This window comes from Danaus plexippus, assembly GCF_018135715.1.
Source record: "Danaus plexippus chromosome 9 unlocalized genomic scaffold, MEX_DaPlex mxdp_26, whole genome shotgun sequence".
NCBI classification, from domain to species: Eukaryota; Metazoa; Arthropoda; class Insecta; order Lepidoptera; family Nymphalidae; genus Danaus; species Danaus plexippus.
In genome coordinates this window covers 4100100-4122861 of record NW_026869848.1, presented here as the reverse complement: position 1 = coordinate 4122861, position 22762 = coordinate 4100100, and the positions used below count along the sequence as shown (strand labels likewise).

At 33.3% G+C, this 22762-nt stretch overlaps 1 protein-coding gene across 1 annotated transcript; it reads left to right on the top strand.

Moving 5' to 3' along the window:
• The first annotated feature begins 798 nt into the window (after positions 1-798).
• On the top strand, positions 799-22066 carry LOC116767500 (probable chitinase 10). The gene is made up of 52 exons (XM_061527434.1): positions 799-924; positions 1000-1060; positions 5162-5304; positions 5641-5740; positions 5823-5902; positions 5978-6027; positions 6103-6306; positions 6410-6610; positions 6689-6797; positions 6888-7068; positions 7231-7416; positions 7594-7713; positions 7825-7948; positions 8651-8828; positions 8913-9012; positions 9080-9161; positions 9499-9687; positions 9849-10111; positions 10198-10419; positions 10530-10731; positions 10813-10919; positions 11011-11230; positions 11519-11743; positions 11850-12026; positions 12109-12267; positions 12494-12670; positions 12745-12828; positions 12905-13093; positions 13169-13389; positions 13468-13684; positions 13765-13880; positions 13976-14159; positions 14498-14674; positions 14758-14969; positions 15738-16016; positions 16098-16292; positions 16375-16574; positions 16663-16956; positions 17041-17174; positions 17323-17534; positions 17669-17804; positions 17893-18035; positions 18215-18400; positions 18692-18983; positions 19064-19176; positions 19386-19520; positions 19730-19863; positions 20045-20178; positions 20277-20488; positions 20559-20831; positions 20919-21101; positions 21227-22066. Exons 2-52 carry the CDS (start codon positions 1037-1039, stop codon positions 21497-21499), a joined length of 8751 nt encoding a protein of 2916 aa, XP_061383418.1. The 5' UTR covers positions 799-924; positions 1000-1036; the 3' UTR covers positions 21500-22066.
• Positions 22067-22762: the final 696 nt, after the last annotated feature.

The following is a 22762-nucleotide window of genomic DNA, read 5'->3' as shown; positions in this document are numbered from 1 at the left end:
GTATTAAGTTAGGATAGTAAATATGTAAAATTAAAACGATGTCATAAATATTTGCAAGCATTAGGGTATGCATGCACGATTTTATAAAGCTGTCCTAATGGCATCAATTTGTTCCATTAAATGCAACGAATTTACGATATCTCCAGCCGTTGATAAATTTAACATTCTAAATTTGAAAATATTCAATATGGACTAAAACGTTTTTAAATTGCAAACCTATTAAAATCTCTCACAGTATAATCTAATTGATATCTCGTCTACAACCTGTCTGATTTCTCCCGAAGCCTAAAATTCGATATAAAAACTAAACTGGTGCAATTAAACCTATTTATTTATAATCATAAATATATAATAAAATTTATGCGTCTTTCAGTTCTAATACAACAACATTTTTTATATTTGACTGTCTTGGAATGCCATTTAAAACATAATTCACTAGGGATGTGTGGGTGTCACTTTTGGTTTAGACTCATTGTTTCCGAATTAATTCGAACACTGTTTTGACATATGAATTTCCAATCAATCATTATATTAAAGTTTAATGGCACCATCATGCTGTCACAAGCAATTACAGCAGCTTTAATTACACATTTTATGTAATAAAGTAAAGTTGTTTGACATAAAAAATAAACAAGCAATCTAAACTATATCTTATTAAAGGCTAACGAAAAACTAGTTGTTAATAACATCAATCTCAAAGCCTTACGGAAAAATTTTCCTTATTATGATCACAATAATTATTTATCCCGAAAGTGAATCGTCCGCGTAGGTGTGAGATGAGCGGCTCGATGACACCGAGGTATTAACACCGGCGATCGCAAGAGACGACCGCTCAGTCGCACAACGTTCGCGACCACGACGCAAACGCACAAACATTGTCCAAAAATCATTGCTACTTCACTATAGAAACAATCGAAATTATTGGTGAGTTGGATTTGAAATATAACCTTATGAATATAGTTATGAGCAAATAATTTATAATTTTAATTTTCGTTCCAGATTTAAATAAAGAGGATTCGTGTAAATCTTCCCCATCATGGGGTTAAGTATAATAGTTTTGGTGAGTTTATTATTTTATTTTTTATTTTTATTATGTTTTTAAATTTGAGTTTTTCGTAAATAGATTTGATTTAATTTTTAATTTTATATGGAAATTATGTTCAAACCGAATCTGTGACAGTACCAGGAGATACTTTATAATCGCTACATGCAATGCATAGTAATGATATAATTACAAAAATAACCCACAATGTTGTTGCTCTTTGAATTTTTAGTTAAAAAGTATTAAAAAAAATCCAATCGATACTCTCCAACATGAATATAACAAAAATTATCGATATTACTTAAAAAAAACCTAATAACCCCTATAACTGAGGCCTTTACATTGCCATATTTATATTTAATATCAATAATCCAAAGGATACATTATACGTAACAAAAAATAGATTGGATCAATTAATAACTATAAAAGTAGCGACTCGATAAAATTTTAATCGTACCGCTTTTGTATTTAATAGAAAAAGTCGTTAACAACAAATTACTCCAAATCGCTAACATCCAGGTCACTTAAATAATTTCAGATGAATTTAAAACGATTCTAGATTGTTAAAAATTACAATTTTATTAATTGGAGCATAATTCATTTTCTAAATTTCACTCATTCGCCATCACCTTATGGGACAACTGTGTTACCATTTTGTATTCAAGACAATTAACTTACCATATACATTTAAATAGCTTTAATAAATAATATTTGTCAAGGAGAAAACTTTAAGTATTCGCCTCGAAGGCTCACAAAGAAGTCTATTTAACAAAACATTGGTGCATAGTAAACTGTGATACATTTTAAAGAGATTTTCATGTTTTTCTCATAATATCTAGTTTACGGAAAAATAGTAAACACCCTTTTTATCACAGTACAGCATAAACTCAATAGTGTCAGTGCTCACAATTGTAAAGTCAAACACAAAAAATGTGCCTTAATTTAATGTGTTTCGATATCATTTTGATTTTTTTTAAATATTAAACCTATCCTACTGACATCATAAATGTAGCTTTATAAGAACGTATGCATATTTTTTGCTCTCTCATGAAAAGTTCTCTAGCAGATTTCAGTGAGACTTTCCAATAGTGTAGCTTAAACATGAGAATAATAATGATTATAATTTATCCCGAAATTAGTTGTTGTTCCCGCGGAAGCATAACAGTTGACATATAAAGTCATCTGTCAGATGGTGTAGAGGTTTCTTATTTACCTTATCTATTTTTGTCCTCACAATTTATTTATCTCTGATCCCGGTTCGAAAAAGTACACGGACGAAATCGCGGGCAAAACTTATTTCAAATAATTTCAATACATAAAAAAACTATATACATACTAGGTAACTATACATAGATACTTCATAAAAAAAAACTGCCTTGATCTAAAATTTGGTAAGTTCCAAACTGCGTTGATAATTTTTAATCCAGCGAGACATTTTGAAGTATAAGTTCCTATATGCAATGCAAGCTGTACAGTAAAGGGTAGGACTAGGACTTTAAAAAAAAAGAATGACATTCTGAAGGTAACAACGCGACCTTTAAGACATTATATATAATAGAGACATTAAATATCAGAGCAAATCTTGTTTGATTAAAAACTTGATGACTTTTATAAATCCTTCAAACAGAAATTAGGTTATAAATTTGGACAATGTGTCACTGTTGCTTATAAACATAAATTTTATATTCAATAAAACATGGCGTTATTGGTACAAAATATTTTATCAAAAATCAAAGATATTCTTTTTACTTGGTATTTTATTATATTCCAAAACTGTGTAATAGAAAATTAATCACGGATAGGTGGACTAAGAATATTTTTCGCTAGACCATACTTCTGTTTTCTAAAATAAAATTATGCCTTAATAAACTATAATATATATTTGTTCACATCCAAAATATGCATAGACTATACAGAATCCAACATAGAGTATAGTAATTGAATTAGGGAATATATATATACACACATATCTTCTTTATCAATAACAACAAGGAAAACTTGCCGAAATAAAAGTTACTATCACAAAATAAATCCTTTATTGAACCTCTTAGAGATAACTTGAGAACAGTTTTAAAAATACAGTTATATGAATAAAATATTCATTAAATGTAAAGGAAGTGTTTATTTCTACAATAAATATCAGTACCAGTCATTGCATTGTTGAGGATCCACGGTATGCCGTCCACGCGCTTAAAACAAGGACATAATGTAACATAAACAGCCAATCCGCTTATAACAAAAATATTATATGTACACCAAGTCAAAATACACAAAACTTTATATAAAATAAATTTAACTAAAGCTATGTGTCCTTTTCAAAGTAGAACAATTTTTTTAATAATTTCATTCCGTTCCTACAAACGATCCTTAAACAAATATCATAAATCAACTTACGAAAAACCTAAGCCATTTCAGAAATGTTTTGTTTCTTTATTATACCCATATCATAAAATTTCAACAAGCTACCAAATACCCTAACAGGGGAAGCAAGTTTATTTCTATTGCTGGTAATCATAAAATTTGTTTACGTAATTAAGAAGTTATTTCTTCATTTTATATGTGAACCAATTTTTATTGTTGTCTTTATGGCGTGTATAATTAAATTAATTTTTTTACAAGTTTGGCTGAAGGAATCGGAAATGACGAAAATTAAAAATAACTTACAGTAAATAAATACAAATTAAACGCAACATTGTACCAGAAATATGAAACGAAAATCCTGAAAGTTTTATCCATAGACTATCCTGTTATTCCAATTGCTTTCTCGTTGAAAGTTGTTAAGGTCGCTTTTAAATAGGAGTTTTGTACTATTCAAACATACTGATTCCAGATACTTTTGGCCAAATATTTTATATTATATTCTCGTATTATGAAAACATGCATTGCTTATAACAGAAAAATCTATTCTTAATATTAATCCTATGGATATATCTGTTATGGATTTCTTTTTGTGGCACAATCGTTTCGGTCCCTAGAGGTCAAAAATCATGTTCCAATCCAATGTTCTAAATGGCGCTATGAGATAAATAATGTGGTTGTTGCCCTAATGTTTATCGGAATAACTCTCGCAAAATAGGTATCAAGGAGTTTGGACTGGTTGTGGCTAGTGATGACGATGACCCCAGCAGAGACTTTCGTCTACCTGACGATAATGCCTGTATGCAAATCGTGGTTTCAAAACAGGACCAGTCAACGTCTTTGATTGCGCGTTTTAAAGTTATTTAATTTATTAGATCATGACCTCCCCAAAAACTAATTTATCTTGTTTTGAATAACGTTATTCTAATACAAGGAATTTTTATCATTTAATTTAACGGATCCATCGGATAAAAAAAAAATATTTTAGTAATGTTGAACCTCACTTTACGGGAAAAATATATCATAATTCTTTAAACTGAACTCTTAAAGAAGATTCGGTCCTTATGTAATCAGCGCAATTTATCAAATATCCATCATTCCTTGACAAGTTACACAGACTATGCATAATAAGCATGTTATACTTATATTAATGATAATTGACAATATAAAAAGTAAAACCTTTTCTATTTCCCGATTTTTGATCAGTGACTTCTCAAGTACTGCTTTTGTAAATGTGAATAAATATGAACTTTGGTGAACTTGCCTCAAGTGTTGTTCTTGAACTTGAATTTAACGTGTTATGTAAATGACGCATAGTGCTTTACTATTCAACTTAATCGATAGGTCAACGACATATATCATCACCCACTATAAATATTTTAAGTCACATTCAACTCTTTTGTACTTCCGCATCTTTTCAGCAGTGTACTTCACCACGGTTACAGTTCTACGAAAACCTATTAGAGCGGTCTTTGTGATCTCCTTGCACATTAGCAATAGCAAATGTCGTGACTAACGGAACAGATTGTCCTCGTGTAATTTAATACTGGCAATGTTCACTAATGAATGCAGAGCTTTTTTTTATCGGGTCAACAACCGCCAAGCCTTTGTGCGACAAATTGTTTATTTATACGAAACATGATAGGTATAAATGGAAAAAATCTACATTGAAATCGTTTCGGTTATTTGACTGTTTTTTGTTTCGCAAATATAAATGTCAAATATAATAATTTTGGAATGTATATGTTTGTTTGTGTTCAGTGTTCGGTTCTGTGGACAATTGTGGTGGCTTCCCCGCGTTATCCCGATGAGAGCCCCTTCGCTAGGAGTGCAATTGAAACAGTACCAGATCACGATCCAATAGCTCTCCCTATTCGATCGTCAGTTGAGAGTATACCCCTCAGGTAAAAAAATATATGTTCATATTCACCCTTAATGCCATTACTAATAAAAACATATTTATTTGAATATAAATTTAATAAAATGGTCCTTTAATGTTTTGATATACTATTAATGTCTCTAGAAAATGTATGAAGCTTGAAAAAATATGTTTTTTTACTTCCTTAAATATACATAACATTTAAAATGTCACATAAATCATCTCGTTATTCTCCGATAATGGAATTGGAGACAAAATTATAAGATAAAAATACATCTATGAGGTTGTTAACCGCGACATAACTATTATTTATACCATGAAATCATTAACATAATTTTTCTTTTACTTTATTTATTACTAGACTTCTTGAAGAGAGTGAAGGAAGGCTGCCATTGCGAGATGCTGTCGAAAAACCTCCTATTCCTATACCGGACTCTGATTCATTATATAAATATCTGAAGGTTCTACAAATACCATGTATTCTTATATTTTCTTAGTCTAGAATGAATAACTACAAACATTATATTCTTTCATATCTTTTAGAACATTGAAGAGACGAGTGAAGACGTCGAAAATGTAATGCAAAAGAATAATTATTATGGTGCCGCAAGTTACTTGAACAAGTTTGTATAGAATACATATGTTTAATAAAGTATTATCCAAATATTTATTTATTTAATTATTTTGTTTTGATGCAGTGGTTCGCGTACAGATGAGAAATTGCAGCATGGTAATGAAAATCTCGAAGGTGAATAATTTGATTAAAATATTTTGCAATTATATAATTACTAGAAAATTAAAAAAAATACGAAAATTTTTGCAGCGATGCAGCAGACAAATGACGAAAACGCTCGAAAACTTGTTGTGTGCTACATAGAGTCGCAAGCAGCATATAGAGCTCCACCCCTCGCCTTCACTGGAGGTCTCGTGCCAAAGTCCTGCACTCATTTACATTACGCCTTCGCTAAGCTTCATCCACACACATACGCCGTTATACCCGGCAATGAAGACTATGATGTTATCAAAGGTAGATACGGTTTAAGAACGCTTAACGTTCCTTCCATTAATATTTAGAAAATTTATAAAATGTGCTTCGAAAATACTTTATTATTCCCTTTGCCATACAATAGGTGGTTACAGAATCGCTACAGGCTTAAAAGGACGTATCCCTGGACTTAAGGTTATCATTAGTGTCGGTGGCGACGGTACCGGTCGTTTATTTAGTGAAATGGTGCAAGAGCCCTACAGACGAAACTCATTTATTGATAGCGCTCTCACATTTTTGCAAGAACACGATTTTGATGGTCTTGACCTTCATTGGGTTTATGCAGGTAACAAAATATAAATAGATTTTTTAAACAAGTTTAATGGCTTGCTTAAACATGGTTAATAAATTCTAAATTTTGCAGGTGACAAAGATGACAAAGAAAAAGAACTTTTGGTTACATTGCTTTATGAACTTCGAGAGAAATTTTCTTCATACGGATATCTCTTATCCACTGTTTTACCTCCCTTTAGGTAATTAATTATAATTAATATTGCTGATCTCAGTTCTACGTGTTACTAGTTATTATTGCTCATTCTAACTGGTCTGAATTTCCACACCAGATACCAAATTGAAGACGGGTACGACCTAAGTGCCGTCAGTGGGGCAACAGACTATACAATTTTGCAAGCCTGGGACATGACACATGCAAAGCGTGATGATCCGCCAACACGAGCGCTGCAGCACAGCGCTCTCCAAAGAGATCCCGGAGCGTCGGGCAGGGATCAGAGATATGATAACATAGTACGAATAACATATCATATTATTTTCTTGAAAGATTTAACGTTGTATGTGAAACTAATCTAAAATTACCCTATCGGTTATTTTTTTTTCTTATTCCTCCTTTTTATATGACAATAATTAAAGTTTAGAAACGTAATAATTTGTCTGTATCTTATATTTAAGGAATTTGTGGTGAAATACATTCTGCGTCACGGAATGGCTGCTGATAAGTTAGTACTAGGCATACCATTATTTGGACGCAGCTACACCCTTGCATCATCGGCGATGTCATCACCAGGAGCAGCTATTGATGGTTGGGGCGACGAGGGCCCTTACACTCAAACTAAAGGCATGCTAGCATATTTTGAGGTGCGTATACCAAACAATAACAAAACATATTGCAATATTTCTAAGACTTGTAATAGCTCACTATAATATTTTTTTCTATTCAAAGTGTAATTGAAAGTAGTTCTCTTGTTTCTCTTTGGTTTAATATATGGACTATAACATTTTTGCTGATTTAAACTGAACTCTTTATTTTTTTAGATATGTATGAATGAACGAGAGGGTAAAGGATTCAGCGAAGTAGATGAGGCTGGTAACACATATTACGTTTTCGAAAACCAATGGATCAGTTATGATAACCCTAACACTATCTTAAAAAAGGTTAGTTTCATTTTATATTAATGTGCTCATTTGAATTTCTTAATTTTAAACGAAAAATTTATCTCATATAAAATAAATACGCAAATAGATATAAAATTTATGTACTTTTAGATGAACTTCGTGACAATGACGGGGTTAGCGGGGGCTGCTGCTTGGGCTATTGATATGGATGATTTCCGCGGCTTATGCGGTTCGCCGTTCCCAATTTTAAGTGCAATATCAACAAGTCTTAACGGTAAGTAAGCGCTATTCAAAAGATAACACATTTTATTAGACCCAAAAGTATAATTATGAAAGTAGTAATACTAATATTAATATTGATAGTATCTGATTTATTAGTCACTAACTGAGTTATAAAAGATTTCAATAAAAACGACGTTGTCTAAGTTACTACGAAACACTTTATGTTACCTATTAAATTGTTCTAGCAATTTTGTAAATTTCATTGAGCGGTGCATATAGAAAAACGTTTCCAATTCAAACCAACGCCGGTAAAATCCAAAATATAAATCTCAAGTAAAATTTTTCAATATTTAGTGGTTAACAGATAAGAAAAACATTGGAGTCGATGAGAAATCGATAATAATTCGGTTTGCAGTGATTAATTGATCCTTCCTTAATAGTATAACAGGAATTAAATACAATATATCATATTTAAGAATATTTATAGAACATATAACATAAAACTTTTAGTTGATTACCTTGTTCAAAGTTTTCTTTTATTAAGTCTTGAAAATTATATTTTCTAAGTTTTATCAGCTTTCAGGTTCACGATTGCACTAAGTTTTGTATCAGAATAAAAAAATGTGAATACTCTTAAGACCATATCTCAATATTTCATGTTAGGATTCATAACTTTCCGCGTGCTTTACTCGTAAATTGTCCCCCACCTAAAGTTATACAAACTGATGAATTAAAAAATATTTTGATATTTCAGGAGAGTCCACTCTATCTGATCAATCGTCCCTTAAAGTTGGATCATGTGAATCTTCTATGCCCTACTTGGCATCGGACCAAGAATCTTGCGCGCATTTCCATTTCTGCACAGGAGGAATAAATTATCGAATGATCTGCGAGGATGAAAGGCTATACGATCCGTCCACCGGATTTTGTGGGTGCGGTGAAAAAAGACATATTTCTAAATAATATTAAGTTATGCCTTAAATAAGGAGTTTATTACGGTTTATTAAATGTTTCAGGCATCAAGATGTTGCGAAATGTGTTCCTGGACAAAGTTTAAGGATAAGTGTAGACGACGCTGCAAGGTTTTTGGCTCAAGCTTATGAAAGTGACTTTGAAGTAAGTTTTGATTAAAAGATTTTCTTTTTCATAAACAAACGAAAACCAAATGTGTATTTGATTTTAGTGGAATGCTAAACCTCATTCGGAACCTTCAGATAAAGATAATGAAGACATAATTTCCTCATATCAATCGGAAGTCAAAATCAGTAAGTATTAAAAATAACAACGATTTTTCTTTTCCTATCTTTCTTTATTATTATGCTTGCTTTTGTTAGTACCTTCTCGTAACAAGAATAGCTTGGTGTCGGGCGCTGAAAGATTTTTAAATTATGCGTTGAAACTTAAAATCTCTGGACCTCGGTTACAAAAGCCTTACAAAATATCTATAAATACTGACAGCAATGTAAAATATGGTATCGCACAAAAAACTGGTAAGTAAAGTTGATTTCTGCTTATTAAATACTTTTTCACTAATATAAGTAAAACTGGTAATTTATTGTTATTAGTTTTTTATTAAAACTTTCCCTTAATACAAAAATATAGGTAGAGGGAACGACAAGCGCATCATATGCTACATGACGAGTTGGGCTTTCTATAGGAGAGGAGACGGAAAATTTGTTCCTGAACAAATCGACACTAGGCTTTGCACGCATGTTGTCTATGCGTACGCCTCCCTGTCACATGATGATCTTTTGGCTAAAGAATTTGATCCTTGGGCTGACATCACAAACAGTAAGTAAATGTATACACAAAAATAAAACTAAATAGTGGCTTAGTTGTAAAATTTTTAATTCAATGAAAATAATTTCAAGATTCAAATATTTTCCTTTACAACCAGTTTTTTTTTTATTATTAATACAATGGATATATAATGTTTCATAATTTTTATTCAGATCTATATGAACGTGTGACTTCACTCAACGATGTAAAAGTAATGCTCGGTTTGGGTGGCTGGACTGATTCTTCTGGAGATAAATATTCGCGTTTGGTGTCATCGCCAACAGCACGAACAAAATTCTGCGAGAAAATCGTTAATTTCTTGCGTATGCATAACTTCAAAGGTCTACATTTAGACTGGAACTACCCAGTATGCTGGCAGAGTAATTGTAAAAAAGGTGCCAAATCAGACAAAGCGAACTTTGGAATTTTTGTAAAGGTATGTAAATCTATAATTTCTATAAAATAAATATGTTTTATTTAATACTATACTTTAATGATTTTATATGTTTTTTTTTTCCATAGGAGTTGGCCAAAAACTTACACGCCGCTGATATGGAACTTGGTGTTGCGTTATCTGGTTATAAAGAGGTTATTGAATCTTCTTATGATTTGCCAACAATATCTGATGCAGTTGATTTTATGAGTGCTATGACTTACGACTATCATGGTGGATGGGAGCGTACCACTTCTCACCATACCCCAATTAGACCACTGAAAAAAGATTACTTGCCTTACTATTCTATCGTGAGTATTGTAATTTTTTTCTTTAAAAACACTCAACGTTTAACGCTTTAAAAACACATAATGTTGTAATAATATAATACATATATAATATTATAAATTAAATTTCGCAGGAATATGCAATTAAGGCTTTAATAGGAGGCGGCGTGGACCCTAAAAAATTGAATCTTGGTCTAGCATTCTATGGACAATCATTTAGACTTACTGATATGGAAAGCTCAAGTGGACCGGGTTCGCCAGCTGCAGGCCCTGGAGAACCGGGAGAGTTCACTAAACAACCAGGAATGCTAGGATATTATGAAATTTGTTATAGAGGTAAAATAGTACTATACGATTATTGTATCTTTGTCAATTAAAACATAAAATCAATAATTTCTTACTTTAACCATATTTCAGTTAAACATTTGAGATGGAAGACTGGACGTCAAACAGATGCAGGTCCCTATGCTTACTCAGACAATCAATGGGTCGGTTTTGATGATCCAAAATCAATTACTGAAAAGGTATATTAGTTTTGTCTTTTAAAGAAGCAAAAAAATATTTGTGTTAATTACTTTAAAACATCCTATTTTCGAATATTTATTTTCGATGTAGGTGGAATGGGCGCTTAGTCAAGGTTTGGGCGGTGTAACAGCATGGGCCGTGGACTTGGATGATTTCACCAACCGTTGCTGCCTAGAGCCGTCTCCATTGCTGCGTGCCGCAGGTAGAGCTCTGGGTCGCTCCGTGCCATCACCTCCTTCTTCGTCTTGCGAGAGACCACCGGAACCTGTCACACCCGCACCCCCCAGTACTACCCCCGCAGAATCTGATGGTAAGCAAAAAATATATATTTGTTCTTTTATTTTTTTTTATTACAACTATACACGTAATATATACATATATGTTTAAGGGTTTTATAGTTTTTAATCTAATTTTGTTATACTTAATAATATATAATCTTAACTTTTCATTTATTACCACGATCATGATACTTACTTGTCGTTGCACTCATTGTTGTTATTGTAGATTTTCTAAAGTATACTTAAAATAAATACTTCTTAATGACACGTTCAAGTTTCAACAGAAACTACAGAGATTGTATTAAAAACTCTCTTTATAGGATCTATTGGAGGTGGAGGTGACCATGGAAACCACGGCAATCACGATCAACATACTTCAACAACTTGGCCAGGTTGGAATCCTACTTCCACCACACAGAGCACCCTACAAACATGGTGGCCCCAAACTACAACTCCAATGACAACGACTTCTAAAAAACCAACAACTACCACAAGACGAACGACTACAAGTTCAACTACTGCTGAACCACCTTTAATGGACCCAGGTACAACAAATTTGGAACAACACATAAAACATATTTTAATTGAAATATTGTTACAAAGAAAACTCAACTAAACATGTATAAAAAAAATTCAAAACTATGATTTTAGGAGTTGAAGTAGAGGGAGCAGTATGCGAACCTGGCGAATACCACGCAGCAGCAGACGATTGCGAGGGCTACCTGCAATGCGAATCAGGACACTGGCGCAAACACCGTTGCGCACCTGGCCTTCATTGGTCTTCTAAAGCTAACCGTTGTGACTGGCCAAGCTTTGCCAAGTGTACTCGTAAGTTAACAGTTTTTTTTCCTTTCCTTACGAAGACATAATATCTCGTGAATACGATTTTCCTAAAATAAAATAATTATAGCTTCAAAGCCCAGCGGAGCAAGTACGACAACGACAACATTAGCACCAATGACGTCGAGACCACCGCCAAGGCCTACAACTACACGAAGAACAACAACAAGCTCTACTACAACCACAACTACCTCAACTGCTAAACCGACTACGACGCCGGCTGGAGATGGTAATACATTACCTACTTAGTTAAATATAGATTTTAGTTGTTAAAAAAGGAAATACAACATATACATCTATCTTTAAAATGACAATTATCATCATACCAAGAGTTGTTATTTTTGTATTACTTTAACTTCAGTTTAAAAGTAGTAAAATAAATCAGTTAATCAAATTCGTGGTTTCAAAAATGCGAATAGAATTACTTAATGTTTTTTTCTTAATTTTGTCTTAAGGTGGAGCATCAGAAGGTGGTGCTTGTAATGGTGAAGACTACCATGCGGTAACTGGGGATTGCAACTCCTACTTGCACTGTGATGGCACTACGTGGCGACTACAGAAATGTGCACCTGGACTTCACTGGAGCAAACAACAAAAGCACTGTGACTGGCCACGATATGCTAATTGTGAAGGTAAATTAAAGGTTTTGGAACTTTTTTTAAAATAAAGATTTCGTAAGTCATAAAATAATTTTACATTTTAATAGGGTCAACATCAAAAACTACTACGGCTGCACCTAAACCTACCCGGCCTGCAACGAGACCTACCGAATCAACTTCCACAACAATGGGTGAGTTAAACTAAAAACTATTGCTAAATGTATAGCAATAAACATATTGTGCACTATCATGGAATTTATTTTTTAGTTGCACCAATATCTGGCCCTGTAGAAGGTGGGGAGTGTACTTCCACACAAGTATACGCAGCAGCAACAACGTGTGACGCCTATCTTCTTTGCGTAAGTGGCACTTGGCGCAAGCAGATGTGTCCACCAGGCTTACACTGGGATAAGCGGTCGAATCGGTGTGATTGGGTTCAATTTGCTATGTGCGAAGGTAGCTTTTTTAATATAATCGTATAAGAAATATAGCAAGAGACATATAATAATTAAGTATGAATTTTAATATCAGAGAAACGGCAAGAAAAAACCACCAAATCTCCTTTACAAAACCTTTTTACTACACGAAAACCAACAACGAGAACAACAACAACGACAACAACCACAACAACAACACCAAGAACGACAACAATCACTACAACAACGAAAAAGCCAGCCACCACAAAAAAACCAGCTAGATTTACGACCACCAAAAAACCTTCCACTCAATCCGGCCAGTACCAAAAACCTAAGGTCGTTTTATTTTTATGATACCTAATTAGCTTTAACAAATAGGTCTTATGACTAACTTAAACTAAATTACTCCAACAGCGTTGTGAAACTGGGACCTACCATGCTCATTCTCGCTGCGAAAAGTTCTATGTATGCGTAAACGGTGCCTTGATAGCTCAGAACTGTGCCCCTGGACTAGTGTGGAACACACAACACTCGCAATGTGACTTCCCATCCTCGAACTCCTGCACCGACCGTAGACAAGCTACCTCGGAAATTAAGCCATCAATGATGCAGCTAGTGGAAGAGAAACCAAGTATAGTCTTTAATAATATGTATGTATATATCATTTACTACAAACATTCATGTAATTTCACATACTTAATACAATTTCAGCACTGTGTGAAAATGGTCAATACGCCTCGGAACCGACTGATTGTACCCGTTATCTGCACTGTCTATTTGGAAAATTTGAACAATTTGCTTGTAGCGCAGGCTTACATTGGAATGAGGTACTTAGTTTGATATATCTGATATACATTACTTCATATCATTAGATGTTCGTATCGAGATGTTTATCCTAAATATTTATTTTTTATGTTTAAAGGAAAAACAAATTTGTGACTGGCCTAGTAGCGCTAAATGTAAAGCAAAGAAAGTAACAACAACAACAACCACAAGTAAACCTGTGCAAATGGATCCTATATTAGAAGATGAGTCTGAAGTACAGCCACCATCCAAACCCATCATCGATTTAATCGATCCTAGTTCCAGGCCAGAGCTTCTGAACAGTAATGTCTATTTATACTCAAATTACAAATCCGATCTTCCCAAAATAAGAAATATTAATTACTAAACAAAGCTTGAAAAATATATTTACAAAAATATTTTCATCTTCCTTGACCAAGGAAGGTGAAAATATATTTTTTATGTAAATTCGTTTTGTTTCTTTGTTATATTTTTACATTCAAACTATTTAGAAAATTGACATGGATCTTATTTCAGAATCGTTAGTGGAAAGAATACTTTAGTTTAGCAGCCACAAATACGAATTTTTACTTCACTTTTAAGTTATAAAACTTATTTAGTAAATATAAGAAAATATCAATGTTCTATTTTCTTTTTTCAGCAAAATACAAAATGATATGCTACTACACTAATTGGTCGTGGTATAGACCAGGTTTAGGAAAGTTTACTCCTGAGGACATAGATCCCAAATTCTGTACACACATTGTTTATGGATTTGCAGTCTTAGGTGACGACGGACTGATTAAACCACATGATCCCTGGGCTGATATAGAAAACGGTAAAGCCTGTCATGTTATTGTAAAAGTATGTTATTTAATTGTAGCTCCTGTAAACTACAGTTCCAATTAACTTTTCTTAAAGGTTTCTACGAACGAATTGTATCCTACAAAAAGTATGGTGCAAAGGTATCTATAGCCATTGGAGGATGGAAAGATTCGGTCGGGGATAAATATTCTAAATTAGTAAATAATGCTCAAGCTCGCAACAGATTTGTAAAAGACGTGGTTCAATTTGTTGAGAAATATGGTTTCGACGGCTTAGATTTGGATTGGGAATATCCCAAATGCTGGCAGGTAATTATAATTTTATTAATAAATGTAAAATAAATCAATCATCTTATTTATACATATAATAATTAAGTAAAAATCGAATGTCTTTTCGTTAAATATTTTTCCAAAAAACTGATAGGAGGCGATTAAAGAAGAGTCATAGAAATCAAAAAACATTTTTTGGAATTTTTGTCTGTCTGTCTGTCTTTCTGGTACGTTATAACTTCAAAAGTACTCAACGGATTTGAACGCGGTTTTCACAGTTGGATTACATATAATTTGGAGCATTGTCAAAACTTTGTTTCGTCAGAATCGTTTAAGGGAAAAAGAAGTTATGATCAATTGAAAATTTACTTCAAGCACTGCTTCAAAACTATTTAACACTACAACTTGATATTAATTAGTTATATATTATATATTAGTTAATAGTTAATTACTTCTAATATATATTAATCTTAATATTAAAACTTATGAGAGGTAACAAAAATAACAAATAACGCAGAGCGCGCGGGCGCAGTTGAACACTGTGCTCGATAGATGGCGTTGATACAATACGTCATCAACCTAGATCGCGGTGTTAAGATTTTCCGTCATGTAATGAGTACCATGCTGTTCGAAAGTTCATTGTTAGTTGTGGTTGTCTATGATTTGTTATCATCTCTTTTGTGTATGTTATTATTTTAAGTTTGACATATATATGGTTATGCGAATAGCGACCAACAGGCGGGCGGAGCTGCGAGCAACAGCTATCGTATAAATAAATGTTAACTTAAACCTTTTCTACAACCTCAGGTGGATTGTTCATTGGGCCCTGATTCCGATAAGGAAGGTTTTGCTGATTTGGTTAGAGAATTATCAGCTGTTTTTAAACCAAAAGGCTTACTGTTATCGTCAGCCGTGTCACCCAGTAAAGTAGTTATAGACGCCGGCTATGACGTTCGAGTGCTGGCGCGTCATTTGGATTGGATTGCAGTTATGACCTACGACTATCATGGCCAGTGGGATAAAAAAACTGGCCATGTTGCTCCGTTGTACTATCACCCTGAAGACGATAATACTTACTTTAACGCTGTAAGAACAACAATGGACTTGCTAATAAAGTAAACAATAATGCTAGACAAATTTTCAATTTTTTTTTTATAAAATTTACAGAACTACACCATGCATTACTGGATGGAAAAGGGTGCTCCAGCATCTAAACTAGTAATGGGCATACCTTTATATGGTCAGACATTTACGACTTCTAAAGTGAACAACCGTGCAAGTCAGGCTCTTAACATACCTGCTACAGCTGGCGGTGACGCTGGAGAGTACACGAGAGCTAATGGATTTTTGGCTTACTATGAAGTAAAAATTTTATAATTTTACATAGTGAAGTAAAAAAAACTTTCTTTTTAATACAGTTCATTAATATTTTTCATCTATTTAGATATGTGAGCGTATCCAGAATCGTCAATGGAAGTTAATTAAAGATCCATACCAAAGAATGGGACCATTCGCATACAAGGGTAATCAATGGGTTTCATTTGATGACATTGATATTATTAAGAAGAAAGTCAACTTTATGAAATCTCTTGGTCTTGCTGGTGGTATGGTTTGGGCAATAGATCTTGATGACTTTAATAATAGGTAAATGACAAAATATACCGGAACTTTTCAAATTATTCTCTCAAATTAAAAACTAATTACAATACCATCTTACTTATTAAATTTTCAGATGTAATCAAGGCAAATACCCACTTATGAATGCTATCAAAAATGCATTCCTAGACCCTAAAATAGATTTTGAGTCCTTGGAACCAAAGCCATTGCCAGAGCCTGAAAATACATTGGATGACGATTTAGAAGATATAGAAGTAAAGCCTTCTTATCCTAAGCCTCTTACGAGTAGTTCTAGGCCTATTAGTCGCCCTGCTACGACAGTAAAACCTACTACAGCCGCTGCAATACAACACGATGAAGAAGAGAAATTTAAAATTGTTTGCTACTATACAAACTGGGCGTGGTACAGGTACATTTCGAGTTAAAGAGTCCTCTAAAGCAGTCATTTTATCTTTTTTAAACGAATATCAAAGACATTTTCTTTTTCTTACAGACCAAGTGCGGGCAAATACACTCCAGATGACATCGATCCATCACTTTGTACCCATATAGTATATGCATTTGCAGTACTAGATAGCAGAAAGTTAGTGATGAAGCCACATGACAATTGGCTAGATGTGGAAAATAGTATGTTCTTATTTAAATCCTATACATTTTCTTTCTTGCTAAAAAACTTTTATCGGAATTAAAACTCAAATATCTAGACTGAAAAGTTCATTGACACGAGCAGAGTTCGGATATGAATTTCTGGTTTTTCATTTCAATTTTATTACAGAATTTTACGAAAAGGTTGTGGCACTAAAAAGTCAAGGCGTTAAAGTAGTATTGGGTCTGGGAGGATGGAATGACTCTGCGGGTGACAAATATTCAAGACTTGTAAATAATCCTTCTGCTAGAAGGAAATTCATTGTTCATGCAGTGGACTTTATACAACAATATGAATTTGATGGTCTTGACCTTGACTGGGAATATCCACGATGCTGGCAAGTAAGTACAAAACTATTTAAGATAAAAAATATTTTATATATTTATTTTATTAATACCAGATTTAAAATAAATCCTTGGTTACATTTAAAATAAAGCCTTCTATGTGTCTTGTAATTTATAATAATATTTAACAGGTCGAATGCGAAAAGGGTCCTAGTTCTGACAAACAAGGATTTGCTAACCTTGTTAAAGAGTTGCGGACTGCTTTTGTGCCACGTGGTCTACTTTTATCTTCTGCTGTGTCGGGAAGTAAACGGGTTATTGATCAAGGTACTAAAAATGAGCTTACATTATTGTGATTTTTTTCTTTGTATTCACGGTTTGAAAAGTATATTTTTATCAATTTTCTTCTTTTTAGCTTACGATGTGCCAGTTTTGGCCAGAAATTTGGACTGGATTGCACTCATGACTTATGATTATCACGGTCAATGGGACAAAAAGACAGGTCACGTGGCACCAATGTATGCTCGTGATGGTGACGATGACAAGACATTCAATGCGGTATAAATGATTTTAATAATAAATAGTTATTCTTTCCATTTCTTCGTTTTGATTTTGTTTTTAGCTCAATTTATCTCGTTGTTCTTAATTATCTTTGATAAAATTACTGTACATATTTTTAAGTCAATTTTAATAGTTTAACCCAATCACTTTAAATATTAAAAATAATTCTTTTTCAGAACTTTACTGTGAGCTACTGGATTTCTAAAGGTGCTCCTCGTCAAAAGCTAGTCATGGGAGTTCCCTTCTACGGACAGTCATTTTCGCTTATGGAGAACTCTGGAAATGGTTTAGGCGCTCCGTCTTACGCTGGTGGTGAGGCCGGAGATGAAACCAGAGCACGTGGCTTTTTAGCCTTCTACGAGGTAATAATAAATCAACTTTAATTGCTACCAATTTGGTTTACGTCATTCCTTTTCAGTTTACTCAGGCAGAAATAACATTTTCCTACACTAAATATCCTAAAAAAATCTGTCTTGAAATAGTAAGGATTAATTTTAATAAGATGAACCAGCACAATTATTATTCTATGCAATCTGATTCAATTTTCATTCTTTTTAAAAAATTTGTTCAATATACAAAAACTATGGTTTGCTATGTATTATTTTTTGGTATTATTTTTCATATAAATATAAAGTTATTTTAAATGGTTTCAGATATGTGATCGTATAAGAAATCAAGGCTGGAAGGTAGTCCGTGATCCAGGTGGTAGAATAGGACCTTATGCTACTCTTAGTGATCAATGGGTATCCTTCGACGATGACTTTATGATAAGACACAAGGCTGAGTACGTCCGAGCTATGGACCTCGGAGGCGCCATGGTATGGTCGTTGGATCTAGATGACTTTACCGGTAGATACTGTGGCTGCGGGAACTCACCATTATTGAGCAACATTAATCATGTTTTACGAGATCGAGAAGCACCACCACCGTGCTCTCTGAAAGAAAGTAAATAGTTTCTTACATAGTCTTAACAATTTTTAAGTTTTTAATTTCTACATATTTTTAACCCTTCTACTTTATTTTAGTCCAAGACTCATCCACCCCAGTCTCTACTCCATCCACAACAACTAATATTGAAGTGGAAAACGATTCTCAAGAAGATAGTGAAAGTGGAAGTTCCGGAACCGACGAAATTGAGGTAAATAAATCTCAGGATATATCATTTTCTTAATTTTAAAAGCTAAAAAAACAGTAGCCAAAATTGATCACCAAATTTCAAAAGCTATTTATGTCACAAATATAAATGGGCGAAAGAGTTCAACCAAATGGAACGGCTGCTCATTAGCCAAACCGGCTAAATAAAAAAACTATCTTTGTCTACATGAGTATTTTTTGTTATGTTTCCAGGGTGGTGATTTAGAAGGAAAATCTTGCTCTGGAGTAACATTTAAAGAAGATGAATTAGACTGTGCCAAATATTACTTGTGTATTAATGAACAATACACACAGCTGACATGTCCATCTCCACTTGTTTGGAATCAGGTAGTTGTATAAAAATATAAAATGTTTACTACAAATGTTACATTAAACAAACAAAATTTTTAATTCACTTTCATATGTTGATTTTGTTTTTAAAACATATTTTATTGTTGGACCTTGATTTTTGCTATTGCTTTTGTCATTCCATTAAAATCTATGACCATAAATTAAAATAAGAACTTGTATAATAAAAATTTCTCGTTACATTACAGAATCATTGTGATTTCCCTGAAAAGTCAAACTGCAAATCCAAAACAAGCTTAAGATTGACAGATGTGAACCAAAAGACTGAAAATGAAAATAAGCCTATCGTCGCATGCTACTTTACCAATTGGGCTTATTATAGGTATGTTATAGATAGAAGAAATTCGTTAAAAAATTTAACTTCATTAAAGAAAATTTTAAAATGCAAACTTTATAAAATACATAAAATTTATATATCACTATATCACTTTCCCATCTTCCACTCCTACCGTAAGGTTCCAAGCAGCTTAAAGAGAAAATTAATGTCATATTTATTTATTTAGGAAAAATAATGGCAGCTTTGGACCAGATCAAGTGGAGCCTCAACTTTGCACGCACATCATATACTCCTGGGCTAGTCTAGATAGAGAAACTGGTTCAGTAGTAGCAGGAAATCCGGAATTGGATATAAGCAACGGTGATTTTATACACTATATTCAAATTCTCGACCCACTAATAAACTAAAATGTTTAGACAGAATCCTATAACAAGATATCCCAAAATTATACCTTTCAGATTTCTATGGAAAATTATCAGAATTTAAATTAAAAGGAGTCAAAATTATCCTTGGTGTGGGTGGTATTGACAACTCCCTCGATGAAAGATGGAGTGAAATGGCAGCCTCGCCAGAACGAAGGAAACATTTTGTTAAATCATTGTTGAAATTTTTACAAAAATGGGAATTCGATGGTGCACAGATTGGCTGGCAGTACCCAGTTTGTAGAAGGGTTAGTAGATATTCGAAAATAAGAAGAAATCCATATGGTGCAATTAGACTCAATAAATTTCTATTTATAGGTGCCTTGCACGACAATGAATGTAGAAGACAAGGAAAACTTTAGTATTCTTCTAGCGGAACTGTCAAAATCGCTACGTCCTCATAACTTGGAGCTCTCTGCAATTGTGGCTCCATACCGTCTAGTAGCGGAAGTGGCCTACAACCCCGCAGTTTTATCAGCCACTCTGGACTGGATTTCTATCGCAGCCAATGATTACTATGAATCTGAATCTAGAAAAACTGCTTATCTCCTTCCCCTCGTCAAATCAGAAAACAATGATTTCAACAATTTAGTAAGTGCCTGTACCTATATACTTTTAGACAGAATGAATTAAAAAAGTTATATAATTGGAATTAATAAAAAAATATTTATTTTACAGCAAGATATTCTTAACTTTTGGTCGAGTTTAGTACCGATTACTCAGATAGTGCTAGGACTTCCGTCTTATGGACGGTCCTACGCTCTTAGAAGTGAGCTCACCAACGGCATCAATGCTTTCACCACCGGACCCGGTCGGCCTGGATTTTACACTCGTATTCCTGGATTCCTAGCCTATTATGAGGTGTGTACTGTGTATGGTACAACAACTATAATAACTATTTACTGTGCAATAGCTATAGTATAAATTTTTCGAATTCCTCCTTACTATAATATGTCTTTTTATATCTTTTTTTCTTATTTTCACAGATATGCAACGAAATCAAATCGAATAGATGGAAAGAAGTTTCAAATAGCCAAGGAACGTATGCCTATCACGGTTTGCAATGGACAACATACCTGAGACCACTGGAAGCCCAGGCGATCGGTGCAGAACTAAGGCGTGCGGGGGCGAAGGGTGCCGCTCTGTGGGCTTTAGACTTGGACGACTGGCAGGGCACGTGCAACTGTCGCTGGCCCCTACTAAATTCGCTTAGACAAGGACTTCTTGAACCAGAATTTCATGCAGTTTGTTCGAGCTAAGAATAAAATATTGTATAAATTTTTCGCCCCTGCTTCGATTTACACAAGAAAAATTATTTTACAAAAACTTGCGTGCGACTCTTTATACAATTCAAAATAGGTTTGAAGCATCGGCGAAAAAGATATTTTTAATGCTCAAAACAATTTAAGACATATTCTTGTTAAGTTAATACTCTAAGAGTGTATGTATATTTAAGGAAATTTGTAATTGCTACCTCGAGCTTTTGCTCAAATTATAGATTACCGGTTAAGTAGGAGGTAGAATTTGAATGAGCAGTGTTTTTTTAAAATCATGGCTCACTTATCACTTCGGGCTTTAAATGTTGGTATGAAGGCAACATATCGATGATAAATGTCAATTTACTGTCACGATAATTTTGACTGTTTGAGATTAATATTGAAATCAAAGAATGGACTGTTACCTTAGTGTTTAACATTATGAACTTATGCATTTTGTGATAGACTAAGTTTCTTTTTCTCAAAACGGCTTTAAAGACAACGTATTAAAAAATATGTCACGCTAAAGCCATTCTAATTTTGAAATAAATAAATTGTTTAAAGCAGAAATGTTTTTTAGTCCTCAAAGAAATTTGTTCTAGCATATATTTGTTTTTTTTTTTAAATGAAAACAAATATATTGAATACTATTTTCCTGGAATATAAATGGAATAAAATACGAAACCCAAAAAAATTTTACTTATATTTAAACATAATTTTGTCATTATAAAAATAAATTGTAATGTGTAATGACTCTAATTATAAAAAAATATGAAATAAAAGTAAATTATTATATTATAGGACTGAGAACGGTCCTTGGTTCTTATCCAATAATCAATCAGTAAAAACACGTGAACTTCAGATCCTTTTTAACTTATAAAAACTAAAAAGCAATGTCGTTAGACAATCATAAACCTCAGGTTATGATTTTTTTGCCATCAACTTGTTTCGCATAAGAAAATTTTTAAGATATTAAACCTATGTATTAAAGTTATTTTTGTCTATGCCATCCTTCACACTGAATTTGTGAAATGTTGTGTTAATGCCAATGTGGAAATAAAATAACGCGTTATCACATTTCGACAACTTGTTTTTTGTCGGATTACTATGCGTTATTGTATTATTTTAAACTACATACTCCCGATGTTTCAGTTATTTTGCAGAACCCGTGATCCCGTAGTAGTAAGCCGAAAATATTAGTTTCATTTGAATCAATACTCCGGAAAGTCTCAGATCTCATTACCCTTAGGCTTTTCTGTCAGTACC